We start from the raw sequence: 21,330 nt of genomic DNA, 5'->3' as shown, positions 1-21,330 counted from the left end.
GCATAAAAGATTTTAATTTTAAAAGCATTTTTTATGAAATAGCTGTTATACTTTGGATTAAAAAAATGCTGAAACTGAAATACATATTTTGTCTAAAAAAAAAAAAACCCCGGTGTTCCCTGGTGGTTTTATGTGCTATAGCCATATGACAGGGAGTAGACACATTCTGTACACTTTGTCTCTTGGGTTAAATTTGCCCCACTGACAAAACAATTGCCTCCCCAGTTTGACCCATCCAATAAAATCCGTCTGGAACTGCCTCTGCAACAACTGACATAAATAATCGACGTAGCAGAAATTTAGGGCTGCACATTTAATGAAATGCAATCACAAATCACAAGATGACCTGCAGAAATTTTCAAATCACAGGAAGGCAAAATGTATATCAAAACTTCAAATTTAGTACAGTGGTGCTGCAGATGTGCCCCGCACATATTTTTTCTACTGACTTAAAAAAAAAAAACCCACTTTTGTTTGATACAGCACCCAAATGAAATCACACCATTATCACTATAACGGATTTCTCAAAGAAAATGAGAATAATGTTGTCAGAATATAACGTTCTTTGCAATATCAGTCAGAATAATTGCAAGTAAATATTTTTGTTTAAATTGTGCAGCCCCAGCAGAAGTGAATACGAAGTAAACAATTAAAAAGAAAAGTAGTTCAAAAGAACTTTCACACAGAAAAAAAATAGAATGACATGTTTTTGCAGGAATGTAAAGAGATTATAATGGAGTGTGTGTGTGTGTGTGGGGGGGGGGATATAGTACATAAATATATGTTGCTCTATGTAGTCTATGAGGCCAGTCCTTGTGGTGGGGCTGCTAAAACCCCCTGCTTAAAATCGGACGACCTGCAGTGATGGTGTCTGCGCCCCGCCGCTGCTCCCAGCCTTTACCGGGCTGCGGCTCCTTTAAGAGCACCATGGCACCGCTCAAGTCGAGGCAGACATTTTTCAATGCAAGATTTTTTCTTGCATAAATTATGTTCATGACGTAGTGCAAAAGGCCAATTTTGTAGCAATTTTTGCGCGACTTTACAGCTCAAATGAGGTTTTTGTAAGACACCTGAAGGATTTTGGACGATCTCGCAGGAGGGGCATCGTCATTAAATATTAAGAGAGAGAAGATCCTAACATTGCAACCCTCCTTATCAATGCAAATACCTCTTTTGTGTGCAGTCACAGCGCCTGTCTGGAAGCTGAGATGAATTTTTAATTATGTGTGACTGAAACAAACTGTGACAAGGACCTTTGTAAGAGCGGGGGATTACAGAAAATAAGCTGTACATACGCGGTAAGTTACATATAATATCCGGACTCTTCTGGTCTGCCTTTCGCGCATCGCAGCGAAATGGCGAGAGGAAATGAGTTTTGGTTAATATGCAATGTTCGTAATTAGCATAATTTATATATTTATGATAAAGAGAGGGAAATACATAATATTTGGTATAGAGGCACGGGTTGAGATGATTTCTGTCGCCTGCACTCGGTGGTTGTAGCTTGTGTGGAAAAGTGGCCGACGCGGCGAGACTTTTATTGGGCAGGATGGGGGTGGGGAGCCCATCAACACCCGCTGAAGTTTTGACAGATCCTCATTTCCACTGGGGCTTGCGCAGCAGGAAATGTGTCGTCTTAGGTCTAGTTTTGCTCCAGGATAAATTTGCTATCACTTCATGGTCTTAATGGTTGATTTTCACCACGTTTTCTGCGGCTCATGTGCAACACTGTTGGGCCTGTTTATAGGCCCCCTCTAAATAGTCTGGACCTGCAAAGACAGAAATAGCCATGAATTAAAAACAGTCCTCTGCATGTGTATCAGTGTAATCAGAATTAGTCCCAAAAGTGTTCAGCCCATGGAGTATGGATTCTTGAAACTGATTTATTCAGGAAGTAAAGTACTCATTTAGTTTATTGAACCAGTGTTTGTTTGCTCAGAATGCCAGGAGAACAGCGACTCTGGAGGTGCAGCAAGTCATGAAGTCCCAGGATCACCCTGCCAAAGATGCCCCTCTTACCGTCAATGAGCAGGTAACACCCACCTGTCTGTCATAACACAGAACTCCCTCCCCACCATAACCACACCAGACAAGCCAAACCATGATGACTCATGTGGTTGTTAGGCTTGGGCGCTATCAAAGTTAGAAATGTGACAGATGAAATATTTTTTTTACGGGCCATTAAGAGATTCCATCACCGGAACTTGTGCATTGGCAGAAAACAACAACTGATCAGTGTGTTAGAGTGTGTGTTTAACAGCCGTATTAACACGAACACTGTATGGATGTGACCTGATGACATCATCGTCGTACAGCCGAGCAAGAGTTTGTAATATATGAACGAATACATGAAGAGAATATTTATTGCATCATCTACTTTACTCCAAAAAACAGCCTTGATACTGGACTTATCTCTATATTATTAGTGGCAGTGTAGTACCGTACTTTACTATGAAGTATTTTACGATGTTAAATACTGACTTTTTTCTGTTATGTGGCGCTCTGGAAATCAATTCTTCTTCAGTGCTCTTAAATAATTATAACAAAGTTTAAAGTAGAAATTGTAGTTTCCCATGGAATCCTGTTTTAGAGCGGAGAAGAAGAGTTGGTTTCCTGCATGTAACATCAGTCAGAGATGGTAGCGTCCTGCTCGTGACATGGGAGAGGTCAGACAGCTCTCAGGGGCCAGGTGGTCCTCAAGCTTGGACAAACCATGTGAGTGGGGGACATGATGTAAATTTGTCACATGTAGGCTGCTGTACAAGATGCCAACCTATTCATAAGGATCAATGTGGTGTTCACTATGTTGCATGGGGTTAGTGGACGGAGACTCTACCTACACCCCGACAGGCAACTGTGGCATGGCCGGTAGCAGTCAGGCGCTGACATGTAGCAGGGTCCCATTTCAGAGCGACTCATGTATGCGGTCTCTCATCAGAGACGTGTACGGTCTGTACCCATTCTGCATTTTTACACAGGATTGTAGCTTTTTGATCACACTGGTATCAGAATCAGAACAACTGCTCTTATGATCTGCTTGATCGATCACATTCGTTTGAAGCAACAATGTTACACTCAGTTCCTTAGTGATGCTTTTAGCCCTGGACTGGTCAGGAAGTATTCTTTAGCTTTATCCTGGAGTGGAGAAGAGGCTGCTCTTGAGGTTTTTCTGCTGGGTCCATGTTGACGGAGGCTCTCGGCTGCATGGGGGTGACGGTTTTCAGCGGATTGAAATCTGGGTGACAGTATGCTACCACGAAGTACCATGCTAGCACAAATTACAATAAATAGAAGGGAGCCAGTACAAGTACAACGAGTCTCAGCATAATTTCTTTTAATGTACTAAAGTACACATGCATACACAATAATCGTTGTAATTATTGAGTTCAGAAAAATGATTGAGAACTTCTGAGTGTGTTTCACTGAGGTCACAGCAAACCTCTACAAATAGAAACCACGACAAGTAGATTACCTCAACACTGTTAGCTTAAGATTAAACATTTACTTATTTGATTTTTTCCCCCTTGATTACCCAACAAACACATTTTTGAACAAAGGTGATTTATATCCCAATCCTGAGTAAATGCAATTATTCATTTTTCATAGGGCATTTGAATTCAGTGCTTCGTCACATTCTGGTGTTACCCAACTGATTCTCTGTTTGTTCATTTTTCATTGTACAAAGTTGCTATGTTTTATCTATCTCGAACATTGTGACCTGATGGAGATCCAAGACAGAAGAAAATAAAGATTTATGGCCTGGCGTGTGGGAGAGCGGCACGGTGGTGCAGTGGTCAGCACTGTCGCCTCACAGCAAGAAGGTTCTGGTTTGGGTCCTGGCTAGGGCACGGGGTCTTTCAGTGTGGGGTCTCCATGTTCTCCCTGTTCCTGTGTGGGTTCTCTCTGGTACTCCAGCTTCCTCCCACAGTCCAAAGACATCAAGAGGGGACGAGGCTGATTGATACTCTAAATTGACTGTGAGTGTGAATGGTTGTCTGTCTCTATGTGTTGGCCCTGTGATGGACTGGTGACCTGTCCAGGGTGAACCCCGCCTCTCGCCTGAAGGCTGCTGGGATAGGCTCCACCCCCCCCCCCGCAACTCTTAAAAAAAACAAACTTTAATTCAAAAATATGCAGATACCAACAAGGACAAAAAGTATGAAACGATTAGCATCTTCTCTCTTTTGCAAAGCGATAGAAATGCTAAGGCCTGCACAGCCGGACAGTTTCCACGTAGAAATCGTTTTCTGCTCAAGTTTAAACATCCCGTGAAATGAGAAATGGCTGGTGTCCCTGGGAACACTGATCCGAGCAGTTGTCAAAGAGTCATCGTTGTTGCATATTTTTATGTAAAAAAAAAAACCCAAACCTTTTATTCCATGTCAAATGTATGTTAGTAACATCTTGTAAATCAAAAAATATGAATTATAAATCATTAATATACTTTCATTTTATTGTCAACCAGATTATGCTTCATTTCTCTACAGAAATCTAGAGTTCAATGAATCAGATCTCAGAGACATAAACACTCAGGGACTGCATGGTCCTCAGAGGTACAGCAGGATGTCGTCTGCCGTCTCCAAACCACCACTTCAACCAGCTTCTTCTGGACCGTTCCTGGACTGATCCAGTCCTCATCCTGCTCATCTTCTATTGATGATGCTGTGGAGACAACAAATGACGCTGATGCATGTAGTCCATATGTTTCCTAAACATGTATTACTCTGAGGAAGTAGTTGTATCTATTACCAAGGAGTTCAAGCTAACCTGAAACGCCAAACAACAGGGATGGGTCAAGGTCCTGTCCCTGGGCCCTCTGGGTCAGCAGGTGGAACAGGTCAGGCAGGAAAATCAGGGCTGTTGAGACCAGGTTGGGGGCCAGCTCCAGCTTCCCCTGCAGGGCCAGATTCTGCTCCATCATGTCCTGATTTTCCATTGACAGCTGAAAAAAAGTGGTCAGTGTTAGCAAACAAATCGCAAATGGTTTCATTAAATATCTGCAGGTTCTTATCGCACCAAACTGAGCATCAGTTCTTTGTCTAAGAACTGCTCCTTGAGATGTTGAGAGATGTTGTCCTCCTTCTCAGCCTTGTTCTCCAACACCTCCACCTTCCCTTTAATCTTCTGTAGTGGGAGCTCATCTTCAGCACACAGGAAAGCACTGGCCTGTGTTTGTGTTTCTCTACCACCAGAGTAGATGGTTTGCAGTTCAGGAACCAAATCTTACCTGGCTTTGCTCTGTGGTGAAGAGGTTCTTAGTCAGGGTTTGAAACCCTTTTACTGTCCAGGCTGGTATGGAGACCAGCTCAGTGGTCCACCCACTAAACACAATAAAGCACACAACCACGTACACAAACTCCTAGAACAAAGGTCTTCTCTGAGTTTTACAGTAGATGCTTCTGAGAACTGTTTTTCCTTACCGAGACCAGAGAGAAGAGCATTATCATGGTCAATTCTGCGAGTCATGAAAGCATGCATTAGTTTTGCTGTGTTTACTGGAAAGAACTTCGGCAAGGTTTTTCAGACGATGAATTGCCATTTTTGGGTTATTTTTCTAATGCACGGTCCAACTCTAAGATCCAAATCAAATGTGACACATAGTCTTTTTTACTTGTTGACACGGTTTTTGTGCTAATATTTGTAGTTTTGCTTATAATTGTTCACTGTGTAGTTCAGTCAGATGACCAATCTTGTCTAAGCAGGCTATGTACATGTTAGACACACAGTTTTGTAGGTTCGACGTGGTCAATAATGCCACACTGACTTCTACAGGCTGCAGTTTTGACATTTTTAGGTCTTAAACTGTATAATCCAGTGAACTGACAACAAGATGGGAAGAAATAGATATCACCCAAGCCTAGCGGTGGTCTTTGTCCTCTTGTGCTCTTGTTCCTTTCTGTGTGCCAATATACCATATCATACTGGGACATTTAACTCCATTGAGATCAGCACCGACATTTTACTACCTCAGCTGCTCTATGCTTGCGAGGGCCGGGATCTTTAAACTGCCATGCTTAATAATGAATTGTGTTTTTTTTCTCTCTCTAGTAACATTGTGTGTAGACATAGTCAGCAAAAGAAAAGCAATGCTCTTCACAGATGCACAGAGGGAAGCTTGAAAGCATTGCTTGAGCTGCTTGTTGGCTGATGCTCTTATCATTGTTTTGGTGTACTCATGCTCTTTCATTTGTGTCTGTTTTTTGTTTCGGGCTGTTGTGTCCTAACATGTGCTCGGCTTTTCTGTTCTCCTTAGCCACTCACTGTCTGACTGCAGACGTCTTTTTTCAGCCATTTAAATCCTGCACTTTGAAATTCCCTGCCAAAGACAACCAGGTATGCATCTTCCTCTCCCTCTCCCTCTCTCTCTCTCTCTCTCTCTCTCTCTCTCCCTCTCCCTCTCCCTGCATTGTGTCTCTGCACCTTGTCCTACAGTCCAGGTTGTTTCGCTGCTTCGCCTCTAAGCCTTTCATTATTGCATTCCATTAATCATAAGTAAAAATCAGATTAATTACATGTGGCTAGAGGGAGAAATACAATATGTGGCTATTTCAAGTGACACTTACTAAACTAAAATGTTTGAAAGTTATAACACAATCCTAACCTTTTTTTAATCTAATATAGGATTTGATTAGAGGATGAATAATTGGTGACTTTAACTCTTGATCACTATGCAGGTCATTGTGATGTCTGGTCATGAGACTATTCGTGTGCTAGAGGTGGAGGTTGATGCATCTTTGACATCATCAGTGCCTGATGGGAAAATTGAATGCAAAGCTGAGGAGGGAGCGGCTCGGGCTGCAGAGCAACTCGAGGCTAGCGGCACACAGGACGACAACACCATGCCCCCTCACGCAGGGGGAGTCGGTGAGCTATGGTTATTTTATGATCACAGTGGATAGCAAATGATCTGCTATTCATAGCTACTTTACACAACTGTAGTGCAAATGTGAAAATCAGCTTTGAAAGGTGTTTGAAATGTCAGGAAGAACCAAGTGTGGTTGTGCTCCTGCAGTGCTAGGTGAGCAGCAGGTGGCATCTGTAGAGGCTCCAGTCCCCGCTGTCCAAACGCTGTCACCTGCTGTTCCCATCAGTGTGTCCTTGCCGCAGCCCCAGGCAGCCATGCCCATCACCGTACAAGGCTGTCCGCAGGTATGACTGAATCTACACACTTGTTGCTTCATGTTGTTAAAAGGTAGTTCACCCAAATAATGTACAGCCTTTCAAGTACTCATCATGAGGGATCAGCCACGGATCTTCTGCTTGAATCTAAAGGAGTCTGACTACTAAAAACAGAACAAAAAAAAACACCTGACAACCCATATGTTTCAAAACGCATCATCCAGTATCATCCTTTTTTATTCAGCTTCATGCACAATAATCCATAAACAACCGATTTAATTTGAAAACAAACTAGAAGACTTCAGTTTAGGACTATGAACATCAACATATTCATGTCTCACTGTTCCTAGTAGCTCGTCTCTCACAGCGCTTTGTAAGATGCAGACACCTACTGAGAGTCAGATGTGAATCAAGTTTTTGGGTGAAGGTACCAATAATAGGCCCCCTTTTTTTTTGACAGCAGACATTTTGACATTGTAAACGTAGGCATAAAAAATGATGGCCTCTTCTATTTAGTATGTCAGTATGCAGAAAGTGAGCATGCACAGTACCAGCACCCTGGCCTACCTAAATGGAACAGGGCCATAATTCAAGTTATTAATTACACCTGTGTTGGCCCTGCAAAATGGCAGCTGTAAAAAAAAAAAAAAAAAAGGCCTAAAGTAGTGGTGTCTAGAAGGGCTTGAGTTACTTGTACAGGTGAAATTGGCAGGAATAAAAAAAAAAAAAAGTTAGCCAAAAAATATTACCTAAGTTTGTATGGCTGATTTAAACTCGCTTACATTTGACCTTTTTCATAAACGCTACCAGTCTAAAGTTTTGGAACAGCCCAATATTTCCAGTTATTTACTGCAATTGAAGTTGTGCAAGACCGGTGAATAGCTTGAAATGGAACATATGGAAGTGCTGAACTGCCAGAGGTTAAAGAAAAAGGTTGTACATTTCAGAATTATACAAAAAGGCGTCTTTCCGGGAACATGAAATTGGTGAACAGTTTCAAGCTGCTCTGCTGCAATGAAGGCTAATCAAGCCTTGAAAGCGGGTGCTACTAATTCCTACAGGTGTTCCAACTTTCCTTGATTGCTTGCAACCCCCTCTGTCTGCAGTGTTGGATCACACTATGGTACCATACCCTTGTGAGCCTCAATTGAACAGTATTGTACTGCAGAAAGTTGTGTGTTGGTGCAAAAATGGTGAGAAAAAGGCAATTAACAATGGAAGAGAGACAGACCATCACAACACATAAAAATATAGGGTTTTTTTCCTACAGAGAAATTGCAAAGACGTTCAAGGTGTCAGTGAATACAGTTTTCTTCTCCACAAAAAGGCACTCAGAAACTGGGGGAAACTCTGAAAGGAAGAGATCTGACAGACCCAAAGCCACAACTGAATCAGAGGACAAGTTTCTGAGCGTTAAGAGCTTAAGTGATAGGACAACAACTTTGAGCTCAGCTTAAAAGTGGTCGTTCTAAGCAAGTCTCAGCTTCAACTATGAAGGGAAGACTGTGGGCTGCAGGTTTGACAGGATGAGTTGCCGCGAGAAACACTGCCATTGGACTACTGAAGACTAGAAGAAGGTATTATGAACTGATGAATCAAATTTGAATCTTTGGTTCATCACCCAGGATCTTTGTACGCCGTCAGGTAGGCGCAAGGATGGTTCCACAGTGTGTGACATCAACTGTCAAACATGGAGGAGGTAGTGTGATGGTCTGAGGCTGTTTTGCTGGATCCAGGGCTGGTGACTTGTGCAGAGTGAGAGGCACCCTGAACCAAAACGGCTACCACAGCATTCTGCAGTGCCTTCTGGTATGAGCCTAGTTGGTCAGGGGTTCATCCTACAGGAAGGTGATGCCCCAAAATAGAAGTCCAAGCTATGCCAGAGCTACTTCAGGAAAAAAAGAACAAGATGGCAAGCTTGAAAACATGGAGTGTCCACCACAGCTTCCAGACTTCAACCCCTTCAAGCTGGTTTGGGATGAACTGGAGAGAAGAGGAGCCGCACATTTATGGGACCTCCTGCAACAGACGTGGGAAGAACTTTCTGAAGAATGTGTGATTTCTGTTGTAGAAAGAATGCCACGGGTGTGTTCAGCTGTTCAGCAGCTCCAATTGTTTATTTGTAATGTGCCTTCATTTCAGAGTGCAATGAGTCATTAACCTGAATAATTTTCAGTAAAAAAAACTGGGGTGCTCTAAAGCTTTTGACTGGTGGTGTATTATTTTTTTGCCCAACATTCATGTGTCAGAGGGATTCATTTTAAAACTATCTTGCTCAGGTTTACTTTAAGTAACTTACAGACTAAGCTGTTTGTCTCTGGTGCACATTGTGACTGATTCAAGAGAATCTGTTAGCAACAAAGCTAGCAACTGGAAAACATTCCTAAAAATACATAGCATTCAAGTGTGTGCACAATCTCTGTATTATACTGCATGAAGTCCAGTAAAAGTACATGAATACTTGTAAAAAAAAAAAAAAAAAAGTACCATCTGACATATCATCCCATTTACAAATTTTCCTATTTGACATACAGATGCTGTCTCAGGAAAGTTTGGCTACTTTGATGACGGGTATGTTGGCCCAGACAGGGTCATTGGGCCAGCCCCTGCTCATCCCCCTCAGTATGGCAGGCTCCATTGCTGGCCAGGGTGGTCTGGCAGTTCTCACTCTCCCTACCAGCAATGTAGCTTCGCTCCCTGGGCTAACAGCTGCTACACCGGCTGGAAGCCTCCTCAAGCTGCCCTTTGCTGGCCTCCAAGGTAAAACACACGCACACACACACATTTGTTGCTATGAGGTTACCAATTAGCTTCATGCACAAAAGTGTCTTGAAACTAAATGTCCCAGCATAAAAGATGACTAGAACATGATATACGCATTGACATGTACTTTGATTTTTGAGCAAGTAAGCGTATGGTTGCATGCTAATATGCTAATCTGAGATGGTCAGGATGGTAAACATAATGAGCCCTTTTCAGGTGGTCTATTGCGGCAGGTGGTTGTCGGATGGCACTCTGTGTGCGTTCGGGGCGTGTTTAGGCTCATTTAGGGATTTAAGGGGCGTGCAATCAGAGGGCAAACCATGGTGCAAAGAGGCAGTCATCTGACATGTAATTATTCATAGATATGTTTTGGGTTGACTAGTCAGTCATAGAGATACTTTACTAATAAATTTTACTTACAAGTGCTCAAAAATAGATGTGTTGTGAGCTCATGTAGACATTTTTCTCCTTTGCATTGAATCTTTGTGTCTCTAGAGTACAGAAAGGGCCAGCCACGTATCGTTAGCTTGAAGCTTATGGCGTCTGATGGCTAGCAAATATAACCGCGGCAAAAACATCGGTTAACAAACTCTCAAACACATTGTCTGGTATCATCCATGTCTTCTGTATCCAACCGTATGCTTAATAAACTACAGCCGCTTTGATTTTTATCCCAGCACTGCAAATACAAAGTAACTTACTTTACCCTTCCATCAGCTGCAACAGTCCTGAGTTCAGTCCAGCCCCAGCTTCAGTCAAACGCACAGACCATGTTCCAGCCTCAAGCAGCTTCCATTCAGCCAGTTCAGCAGGCGATGCAGCAGGTGACGTCTCAGCCGACACAGGTGACCAGCGCTCAAGTTACTGCTGCTCAGGTGACGGCAGCTCAGGTCGGCTCGGCCGCGACCACGGTCTCTCCATCAAACATATCTCTAGCAGCTCTACAGACGGCAGGGCTCTCCATCAATCCTGCCATTGTAAGAGATTTATTCTCTCGACACAACTCTACATAACATGTGATTTGCTGTACTTATGCACATGTGATTTTATTCTCAGATCAACGCTGCTTCTCTTGGCGCACAGGCCCAGTTTCTCAGTTCCCTCACCTCTACACCCATCATCACCAGTGCCATGTCCAACATGGCTGGCATCACCAGCCAGATTATCACAAATGCCCAGGGGCAGGTTGGTATCATAAACCCTCCCTAAATGTCTTTACTCTTTATTTCCTCTTAAGGAGAATTTATTTGTCCTTGTAGTCCTGTACCATGAGCCATAAAAGAAGATCTTGGCCTCACTAGAACACTGGTCAGTAGAACAGTGCTTTTCAGCTGCATGTTAGCTGTGACAGGCCACATACGTTTTGATATTGTGTTTCTCGTTTTAAGGTAATCGGCATCTGTGTCAACCAATCAGCATTGTAATTTCAATCAGTGAATGCATCAACTGATTATCCTCTCAAATTGGCCTTTTTCATGCAGCTCCGTGGACTCGTACAGTAATGTGATGTAGAATCTTGAGAAACCACACTAAGGTTTCTATCCACTTATCGTGTATTTGATCTCTACAACACTTGTAGGTTATAGGAACACTCCCGCTATTGTTGAATCCAGCTTCTCTGGCTGGAGGGGCAGCTACTCCCACCCTCCCCCTCCAGGGTCTCCAGGTCCAGACCGTCACCCCACAGCTGCTTCTTAACACCCAGGGCCAGCTCATTGCTACAGTTGGGAACGGACCTGCCACGGTCGCAGCGTCTGCCGCCGTCTTGCCCAAAGCTGCTGCTCCTCTCACACTTACCAAACCCAGCACACAGGTAGACGTTATTATGGCATGTTGCCAGTTGGATCTGCACCTATAAGAGTCCAATTTATTTATTCAAGATGTATGTGTATGTGTGTGTTTCCACCCAGGCCTCTGTAACAGCTGTCACTCAGTCACCAGTTGTCATCGCCCCTCAGCCGTCTGTTCTGAAGACATCCACCACGCTCTCCTCTACTGTACCCATCACCTGTGGAGACATGGCAAAAGTGGGCCAGCTTGTCAGCAGTACGCACACCTGCTTCTTCTACATCCAAACATAGATCCATTGTAAGTAGGTAGATATTTTTAACCAATCTCTTTACAATTGTAGAACCCCAGCAGGTCGTCAGCAGCGAGGAAGGCATTAATCTGGAGGAAATCCGAGAGTTTGCTAAGAATTTCAAGATCCGCCGGCTGTCCCTGGGGCTTACTCAGACACAAGTAGGGCAGGCTCTGACCGCAACCGAGGGCCCGGCCTACAGCCAGTCTGCCATATGCAGGTGAATTACACCCACGTTCATTTTACCTTTGTAAGAAACTGTAAAACATAGTTTTTATACTATCACGAATCCCTTCACGCTCATTCATTTAGTGCAGTAATGCAAGTGAAATGGAATTCACTTATTTTACAGGTAAATGTAAGATTTCTGTATGAATGTCTAAAATGTTCCTGTGAAGAGTGCTTCATGCTCAAACAGCTTTCAGTGTAGTCGTCTCTAATTCATCCCTGCTGGCATGAAAACTGACAACTAACAAGTGTCTTCCAACATGCTTATGAACTTATTTTCCATTCAGTTGTTTTGACGACGGCGCTCGGCTACCCAACGATCGCATTTGTTACATCACGCGAACGCATAACGTGAATGAACGTGACTAAATACAACACAAACTGAACTCTGATATGCGATCTGCAAACCTGATTTCAGCCTGACTCAAATTCACCAGCCATGGTTTTTATTTAACAATGAAGTCAACAACTCCCCCCCAAACTCATAAATCCAGATAGAGACTATATACGCTGCATTGAAGCAGCAATTTGGAAATGTGCCTACATTGCCTGTCTTGCCAAGACGTAGAGGAGAGGACTGATGCATAAATGCCGATGGCAAAAAGCGATTTAGAGTCATGAAATAAAGTCAATTTTGTACTTTCTGTATTACAGGTTTGAAAAACTGGACATCACTCCAAAGAGTGCCCAGAAATTGAAGCCGGTTTTGGAGAAGTGGCTCGCTGAAGCTGAGCACTGGAACCAGAAGGGCCAGCAGAATCTAATGGAGTTTGTTGGTGGCGAGCCGTCCAAAAAACGCAAGCGGCGCACCAGTTTCACACCGCAGGCTATAGAAGTCCTAAACTCCTACTTTGAGAAGAATTCTCTGCCGACAGGCCAAGAGATTACAGAAATTGCAAGGGAGCTAAACTACGACCGCGAGGTTGTGCGAGTATGGTTCTGCAACCGGCGACAGACTCTAAAAAACACAAGCAAGATCAACGTCTTCCAGGTCCAGTAGCAAACTCATCCTGCCTGTCTCGTTTTTGCTAATTGAACGTTAAACTCAGATGTAGGTTCTTATGTAAATACAGTATAAACTTCATTAAGATTGCAAGAATATGAGAAGATGAAGGAAATTTAAAAAAAAGACTTATGAAAGAGTTTTAAATGAGTGTTTTAAGGCCGTATATGTGTACACTGCATGGTCCTCGTATCATATGTGGTGATAGAGACTTGTCATAAAAACACATGTTGAATTTTTATACAAGTGATTTTCTAAGCTACACCTCTGAAATTAATTTGAGTCGCCTCAGTTCTTTGGCACAATGACTGGCGTTATTCTCACATTTGAAGAATAAGCTTCTTACCAACGTTGATGTTTGAATTTGCTGCTTGTTGCCTCCACCAAGGAGGAAATGTTTTTTCCGTGCTGTTTGTTTTTGAAAAATCTGCATTTATTTTACGTGGACCTTGGCGGACATCTGCACTCTCCAAGTGCCATTCTACTTATTTGTATTCATGCAGTATTGGTACCGCTAATAATCTAACTCTCTTTATCAGACGTAGTTGTCTAAAGAACAGCAAAAATGACTCCCGACCAATAAACAAGGATTTTGGGACAATCATCATTTCAATATTTCTTATTGATAATCATGAACTTAAAAGCTTTTTTTCATGTTTTTCATTGATACTCTGAATTTCGTACTTTTCATTATCAGCTGGAGTCGTGTCACGCGGTCCGGAGTCATTTCTGGTGTTTCACGGCATTTGTGTTCATGAGTTTTAGTTTAGGCTGTTGCATATGATGCCACACCTGTAAATGTAAGTGTGTTTTTTTGCGTGTTTCCTTTGTGTCACGACAGTCTGTCTCGGTTTCACTTTTTTTTTTTTTTTTTTTAAATGCACTTAAAATGCTCTGAGAGTATTCTGTCTTTCTTCTTGTTTATTGATATAACTTTTAACTTAATGTACCAACATTTCTTTTGTTGTTCCTTTTTTTTTTATATTCCAATGCTCATCTTTTAAAATAGGAGCTTAATTGGCCTAAGAACTCAAACTAGTCTCACATGCCTGATACGTTAGTGCCAGATTTTTAGATATCTTTAATAAGCCTTATATGAATCAAATTGATTAACAGAATTACAATTTTTGACTAATTCTGGAAGAGGTAATGTTGTCTGATAACCTTCATGTTGAATGAGTTAACTGAGCGTGTTTTCATGTGCTGTTTTCTATAGAACATTACAATGGCAGTTATTTTTACCTTTGGCAATTTTTCATGAATTATTTGCACTTTAGTAACACCTGGAAGAGCAAAGGGATTGTGATTGGTTTTGTACAGTGTAAGGTTCCTGTTGTTTTCGTGAGAGAAATGAATTCCTGTGTTTCAGTTCTTTTGGGCAGAAAAAAAAAATCTTTGCTTTGCAAAATGTAGCAGTATTGTCAAAATTGCAATCATAAGAATGACAAACATCTATGATTAATGTACTTTATGAAGCAGTTTGAATATGAAATACTGCAGATTAAATAATAAAGGTAACATGCTATGTTATAAATATAACTTCTTCATAAAAGGTTTTTGGTTTTGTGAGGTCCATCATGAATGGTACACTCCACTTCTCATTTGCCTAAATTGGGCCCATATGTTGGATGAAAAGACGTTGATGTCAAGATGTCTCTTTTTAGTTTAAAATTAAAATTGAAATTCAACAAAGTGAATTGACGTTTGATTTCAGGACATCCACCTCGGTCTGGTTCAAGTTGAAAGTATGAATTAAAAGATTGCCGGTTTAATAAAGTTTTGTCAATGCCTTATAATCCACTTAAAACTAAAATCATAACTTTTACAAAATCATAGAAACAACATATTGACTATAAATTTCAGGTAAACAATTTTTTTTATGAATTCCATAGCAAAACATTTAACAATGGAAAAAAAAAACCTATGAATTAAAGTTCATAACAGGGACAATAAAATAAGCATTGACCAATGGAAACTATTACAAATAGGGATGCAGATATATAGGCCGTGACATCGGTATCGGCCGATGTTTGTCATTTTTTAATATACCGGTATCGGTCCGATGAGTAAAACTGCGAATGAGGCGAATTTTCAGTCTGGCGGCACGAATGAGGCGAATTCGGGAGGCGAAATTTCGCCATTCGCGCAAGTTGAAAATATTCAACTTCGGCAGAAAATTCCTGTCAAGACAGAAAATCAGCGTTGAGAATGTTCCGACGTCACGGCTGGCTGTCACAAGATGGCGGACAAGTTGATTGCGGCTATCTGTGGGAACCCGGTGCGATATGACACTATGTGTGAAAATTACAAGAACCAGTTGAATAAATTGGTGTCAATTTGTGGAATCGATCCTTGCTAGCAGGACGTTAAACTGGCCAGTCGTCATCCGGAAATACCGCTGGAAGCGGCAGTTATCCAGACGCAGCCCCTGGACAAACTTGGTTCACCGAGCGGTGAAATTCACCGGAAATACTCACTACTCGGGCAGTTGAGCGACTTCGCGTATTGGCGCGAATGACACAAACGGACACTAAAATGATCCGGTGTCAAATTCGCGTTCACGTTTGGTGTGAACACGCAATTACTGCTTAGTGGATTGATGATAACTTGAGAGATGAGATGAGAAGAGCTGTGTTGCATGCACAAGAATTTCCTGGATCGCATATTGGGACAGCCATAGCCAGTGCTTCATCTATCCTATATTAAGATATTAATCAAGATATTAAAGATTAAGCCTTAATGTTCACTGAATATCAGTGTGGAATTGTGGGATGACAACCTGAGATTTTTTGTCGCCATGGTAAAAAAAAAAAAAAAACAGAATTCTTTGACTACAGGTACTTACGCCAAGAAGAGGACAGGAGGGTTGAGGAAGCCCAGCCTGCTCACAATGACTGCAGAGTGTCTCTTCATGGTCCAAAAAGAACAAATAGGGCTCAACCTTTGCTTTGTTTCACATTTTTCTTGGAACGTCTTGTAGCCTGAGTGTATCATTTCAATTTCAAATGATAGTGATCGTGGTGAAGGAACCCCTCAGCAGAGGAACTGGTTTAACTGGGTTCTTTGAAGTGGATGCTGGCTACCTCTTTTTTACTCTTTGATCTCAGACTTTAATCTATTTGGTAGAGACTGAACAGGTTAAAGTCTGAGATCAAAGAGGATTCACCGAGACATCAAATTCCCTCAAAAGCAGGTCCTTTTTGCCTCCTTTGGTGTCCCCTCTGCTCCAGAAGCCGAGACATGTGTCTCTAAAGTGTGGGTCCCGTTCACCATCACAGGTGTCCCGCCTAAGTTTGCCCCAGTTGCCACGACAACCGACACCCCCTGAGAGCTGCCATTTGGCATTAGAGGTCTCAGCGCATCTAAAACTGTATGCGCCACCTGAGGTGTCCCCTGTACGCAAGCACCCAAGACATATGCGTCTAAATCTTGGGTCTCATCCACCAGCTGAGGTGTCCCCCCTAACTTTGCCCCAGTTGCCAGGACATCTGACTCCACGAGATCGTGGTCAGTTGGCAGCTGAGGTGCTCCCCCTACTAAGGCGCCCAAGGCATATGCCTCTTCGTCTTGGGTGCCAGTTGCCAGAAAGTGGGTCGGCCAATAACAGGTCTTGCTCACCTGTTGAGGTGTCCCCTCCACTCCAGGAGCCAAGACCTCTACCGCTACATTTCAGGTCCCAGTCACTAGCAGAGGTGCCCCCCTGCTACCTCGACCAGCAGCTGACACAGCTGCCTGTGGATGCTGAGACCCATTCTTCAGCTGAGGTGGCTCAACAAGTTGTGCCCCAGCTGGATACAAGCATCAGGAGCCAATCACCAAGGGAGGCTTCCCGATATACCAGCTCCCAGGTTGTCCCTCATGTGGAGTCCAAGCCGGCTCCAGCTGAGGAGGATCAACAAGTCGGGTCCCAGCTGGAGAGCGAGGTTTCTTTCGCTGAAGTGGATGTAGAGGTCGGGTCCAAACCAGACAGCGAGATTGCTCCATGTGTTGGGGTGTCCCTGCATGCCAGCTCTGGGTCACCATCTGAGGTGTCCCCCTTCACAGAGTCCCAGTCGCCAGCCAACTCTAAAACACATACCACCTCTGACAATGTGCAAGAAGAGCGAGCCAGGCTTCTGATAACTTCTCTGATGGCACGGCTGTTTGAGCGCCTCCCTGCCAAAAGTAGAAACTCTCTGCAGATGGGGGACATGATTCATTTTATTAACCATCTGTCCAGCAAGGTGCCGGAGGAGGTCAGCAACTCCATTAAGGAATTAAAAAACATTGAAAACATGGAAAAGACCCTCAAGGCAGTTGCAAAGGACCTCCTGAAAGACTTTAAAACACCAGAGAAGTTATTCGAAGCTGCCAAAGCTTCTGATGATCCATCATTTGCTGACACATTGTTTCGACACTTGAAGAAACACATCAGCAAAGCTCAATCAAGGAGCAACATGATGTATGATTTCTTGTGTAAGGCCTGGGCTCTTACCCTTATTGTTTGGCTGTAACAAGGACCATCTTGAAAGGGACAGAAAGACTGGTTTAAAAAGAGCCATACCAGCAAATGGCATGCCAGTTTCCAGCAACATCAGTAATGTTCCCAGTGGACTTTACAACTTCGGTCTACTAGATTGCAGTGGGCCCTGAGGATGAGCTGGTAACTGAGTCAAGGATTAATTTAGGAGGTCCAGCTGAAACCTGTCCCAGCCAGAGACCACCGGAATGATGAAGATATAACATGATGATGTCATCAGGAGAGCTCACGTCATTTTCATGGACAGGATCCAACATGGCCTCTTCACTCAGTTGCCATCAGGCAGACTTACAGAGAGCTTCTACACACAGACCGCCAGCTGAATACGAGCTTACTGATGCTGCAGTTATTCATATCGTATTATTGAGGGCAGGGAGAAAGGCCAGTAGGAATTTCATTGTACTGTTTTTACTGTACACATGACAATAAACTTCTTGAATCCTTAATAATGATGATGATGATTGAAATGTTCTCTCTGGTCTACAGAGCATCTGACATGACCGTTTGCTCCCTAAAGTGATTTTTTTTTCTGTTTTGGAAGATCAAGAACACCAGAATATGATCATGGAAAATGCAAGATCTCATTGTGCATTAATATACAATTGTAATGAACACCCCTGGATTCCTTGTTGTGATTCCAATTTGTCAGAAAGTCTTCCTCAGTGAGTTCAACTCTCAGCAGTAATCCTGAGCAACACTCGTTGACTGATGAACAGCTTGTGGTGCAAATGTAATATTAGATATTGCTAATTACCTTCATTTATCAGTGCTAAGATACTTTATGTAGGTTTGATTAGGTGCTCATATGGAGCACACCAGCACTGGAACAGCATTGATGATCATAAGCCTGCAACATTTAGCGCGTCTGTATTATGTAGTAAGATCGTTCTTTGTCAACCGTCTGCTGAGAGTTGATTGTGCCTTTCTGCCAAGGGCGCAGGGATAATGCTGCTGCCACTAAAGACACGGCGAGCCCAAAATAGTATTGTAAGCAGCACTGTACTGGTGCTGGAACAGCGCGTAAACAACGTCGGAATTCGATGGATTTTAGCGGCATACAACAACGTATCCGATCATGCTCTATCGCATTCGAAACCTGGTGGTCTAACATTATGACACACCAAATCACGATGAATAAAGTTACTCGTCGCCGGAGTTAAGTTGGAATGTTGCTGGGCAACCGGCATGCGAAGTTTAAATTCCCTCATACTAACTTCGTGCTCCTGGCGCGATTAACGTTTGACTTTCCAAACAAACTGCATTTTGTTCAATATGCAAGAGTCCAAAGATGTAGAATGTAGAATGATTATATCCTGCTTCCCTTATTTTCAAATTATACGTGTTATATTAGAATAACGGGCTGCACGGTGGTGCAGTGGTCAGCACTGTGGCCTCACAGCAAGAAGGTTCCGGGTTCGAGTCCCGGCTCAGGCACAGGATCTTTCTGTGTGGAGTTTGCATGTTCTCCCCGTGTCTGCGTGGGTTCTCTCCGGGTACTCCGGCTTCCTCCCACAGTCCAAAAACATGCAATTGGGGACTAGGCTGATTGAATACTCTAAATTGACCGTAGGTATGAATGTGAGTGTGAATGGTTGTTCGTCTCTCTATGTTGGCCCTGCGATGGACTGGCGACCTATCCAGGGTGTACCCCGCCTCTCGCCCGTTGACGCTGGGATAGGCTCCAGCCCCCCCGTGACCCTTAATGTGTAGGAATAAGCGGAAGATGACGATGGATGGATATTAGAATAACAGCGTCGCTTAGTGGTAACAGCAACATTCCTAACTTCCTGCCACAGCACTATATACAGTAGCCGGTATTACTTTGATCTCCGCGACACTCGTTCTGCTGAATACATAAACATCAGGCATGAGCCAATCAGTGCCTGGGTTGTTGAGCTTCAGGGCTGAAACCCCAACCAGACCCCAGCTTCCACAGTGGACCATGCATCACTTGATTGACACTTGACACTATGAGATTTTTTCCCAATATAAAGTAGATATTATTCTTTTAGCCAATAAACAGACGAAAAAAACGGTATCTAGCATGAGGGGATCAGGTTACATGGGCAACAGCAGGAGGCTTGCGTACTCGCGGTGCGTAAAGTTAGCTTGGCTGCGTAAAGCAGAGCTGTCGTCGTTGAAGCTCGTGAACGGGACAGAGTGAGAGAAAAGATGGCAAGTAAGTGATTTTTCGGCAGAGGAAGAGGCTGAAATGGATCCTCAGCTGTCCGCTTCGGACATTCAGACACCTGCGGTTGACCGGGCAGACATCGGGCAGTGTTTACAGGAGTGGACCCAGACATGGAGCTATGAGTGACCAATCCAGTTGTTCCAGATGTGTGTTCATGTACAAACAATAAATAATAGGCTATGCTATGTTTTAAATACTGTTGTTTACTTGTCTTTACTTCTGCCGGCCAGTCAGCAGCCTGATTTGCATGAGGAATGTGTGAAGTCACTGCGTCAGTGGGGGGAGGGGCGCGGTCTCCTACAGGGAGTTCGACTGTATGAGCGGCGGAGAGCGGCTGGAATTATTAGTTAGTGAAATATGAGTTATTATTGTCAGTCTTATTCAATTTCAATTGAGAATACATGACAATTTATGATAACTTTTACAGTTTTATAGCTCTTTGACGCTGCGCCTTTTGCGCCATTTTTCTCTATTTGTTCATCCCAAAACGACCAAAAATATCCAAATCCCATGTAAAGCTGCATCCTGCCAGTGTTGGTTGTCATTAGAGACCAAGAACCTGTTTGGATCTGATGTTTTTGTGTTTGGTATCCAGATGTTCTTTTGGAGTCTCCAAATTGTGCCGATGGATGAATTCTAGGACTTTTTGCGTGCCAAACACTGTATACACGTCATTTTTTGACATTTTGACTTCAGATTTAGACTGAAGGAGGTCAGGACCTATGTCTGTGGACTAGAAATGTCTGTTCAGTCCTAGCTGGTCATGGACCTAGTTTTTAATCGTCAACAATCAGACAGAGTAATGGGCAGAACTAAAAACTCTTTATTCTAACCACTGTATCTCCTTGTCAGTAAATCCTAGAATTAAATGGACACTTCTGCAAGACACCTGAGAATGTTACCTTTCCAAAGAGACCAAGATCATATCTGAGTCTTGAACTATGTGGAAGCTGTGCTGCTTTGAATGTTGGTATGGTGTTTTAACAAAAACCCTGAAAAAAGCAGTGCTGCTTCAGGGGTTAAACTAACACTTAGTTGTGTGTGTTATGGAGGCCCTGCAGCTTGAAAGAACAATGTATTGCAAGTTTTGGAAATAAAGAAAATACATGACTTTCCTATTCACAGTGTTTACATGTTCTTTTGTACAAAATATCGGTATCAGTAAATATCGGTTATCGGCCATGACAGCAATATTAATATGGGATATCGGTATCGGCCAAAATTTACACATCGGTGCATCCCTAAGTAAAAAGTAAAAAATAGATTTAAGATGTGTGTTCAATACTTTTTTCCTGTGTCATTCCATTTTATTACACATAATTCATGGACATCTAAGGTTTGATTTCTTTGCATGTGTGGGTTGCATGGGTTGTTCCCGACATCTGGTGAAAATTTCATGTCAGTCGCACATTCAGAAATACATTTAC

The 21,330-nt window shown here is 42.9% G+C and overlaps 1 protein-coding gene across 1 annotated transcript; it reads left to right on the top strand.

Moving 5' to 3' along the window:
• Window positions 1-932: 932 nt before the first annotated feature.
• On the top strand, window positions 933-14,815 carry pou6f1 (POU class 6 homeobox 1). Its single transcript, XM_086213294.1, is given in 13 exon segments — window positions 933-1,298; window positions 1,940-2,032; window positions 6,254-6,289; window positions 6,291-6,333; window positions 6,675-6,864; window positions 7,013-7,149; window positions 9,654-9,879; window positions 10,600-10,859; window positions 10,939-11,067; window positions 11,462-11,695; window positions 11,793-11,928; window positions 12,014-12,182; window positions 12,845-14,815. Coding segments are annotated over 12 exon segments (1,932 nt in total). The 5' UTR covers window positions 933-1,298; window positions 1,940-2,006; the 3' UTR covers window positions 13,191-14,815.
• The last annotated feature ends 6,515 nt before the right edge of the window (window positions 14,816-21,330 follow it).

This window comes from Aulostomus chinensis, chromosome 9, assembly GCF_037954235.1.
Source record: "Aulostomus chinensis isolate RoL2024-O1b breed Wild chromosome 9, RoL_Achi_v1.0, whole genome shotgun sequence".
Taxonomy (NCBI): domain Eukaryota; kingdom Metazoa; phylum Chordata; class Actinopteri; order Syngnathiformes; family Aulostomidae; genus Aulostomus; species Aulostomus chinensis.
The sequence above is the reverse complement of the archived record's forward strand: the minus strand, read 5'-3'. Positions and strand labels throughout refer to the sequence as shown.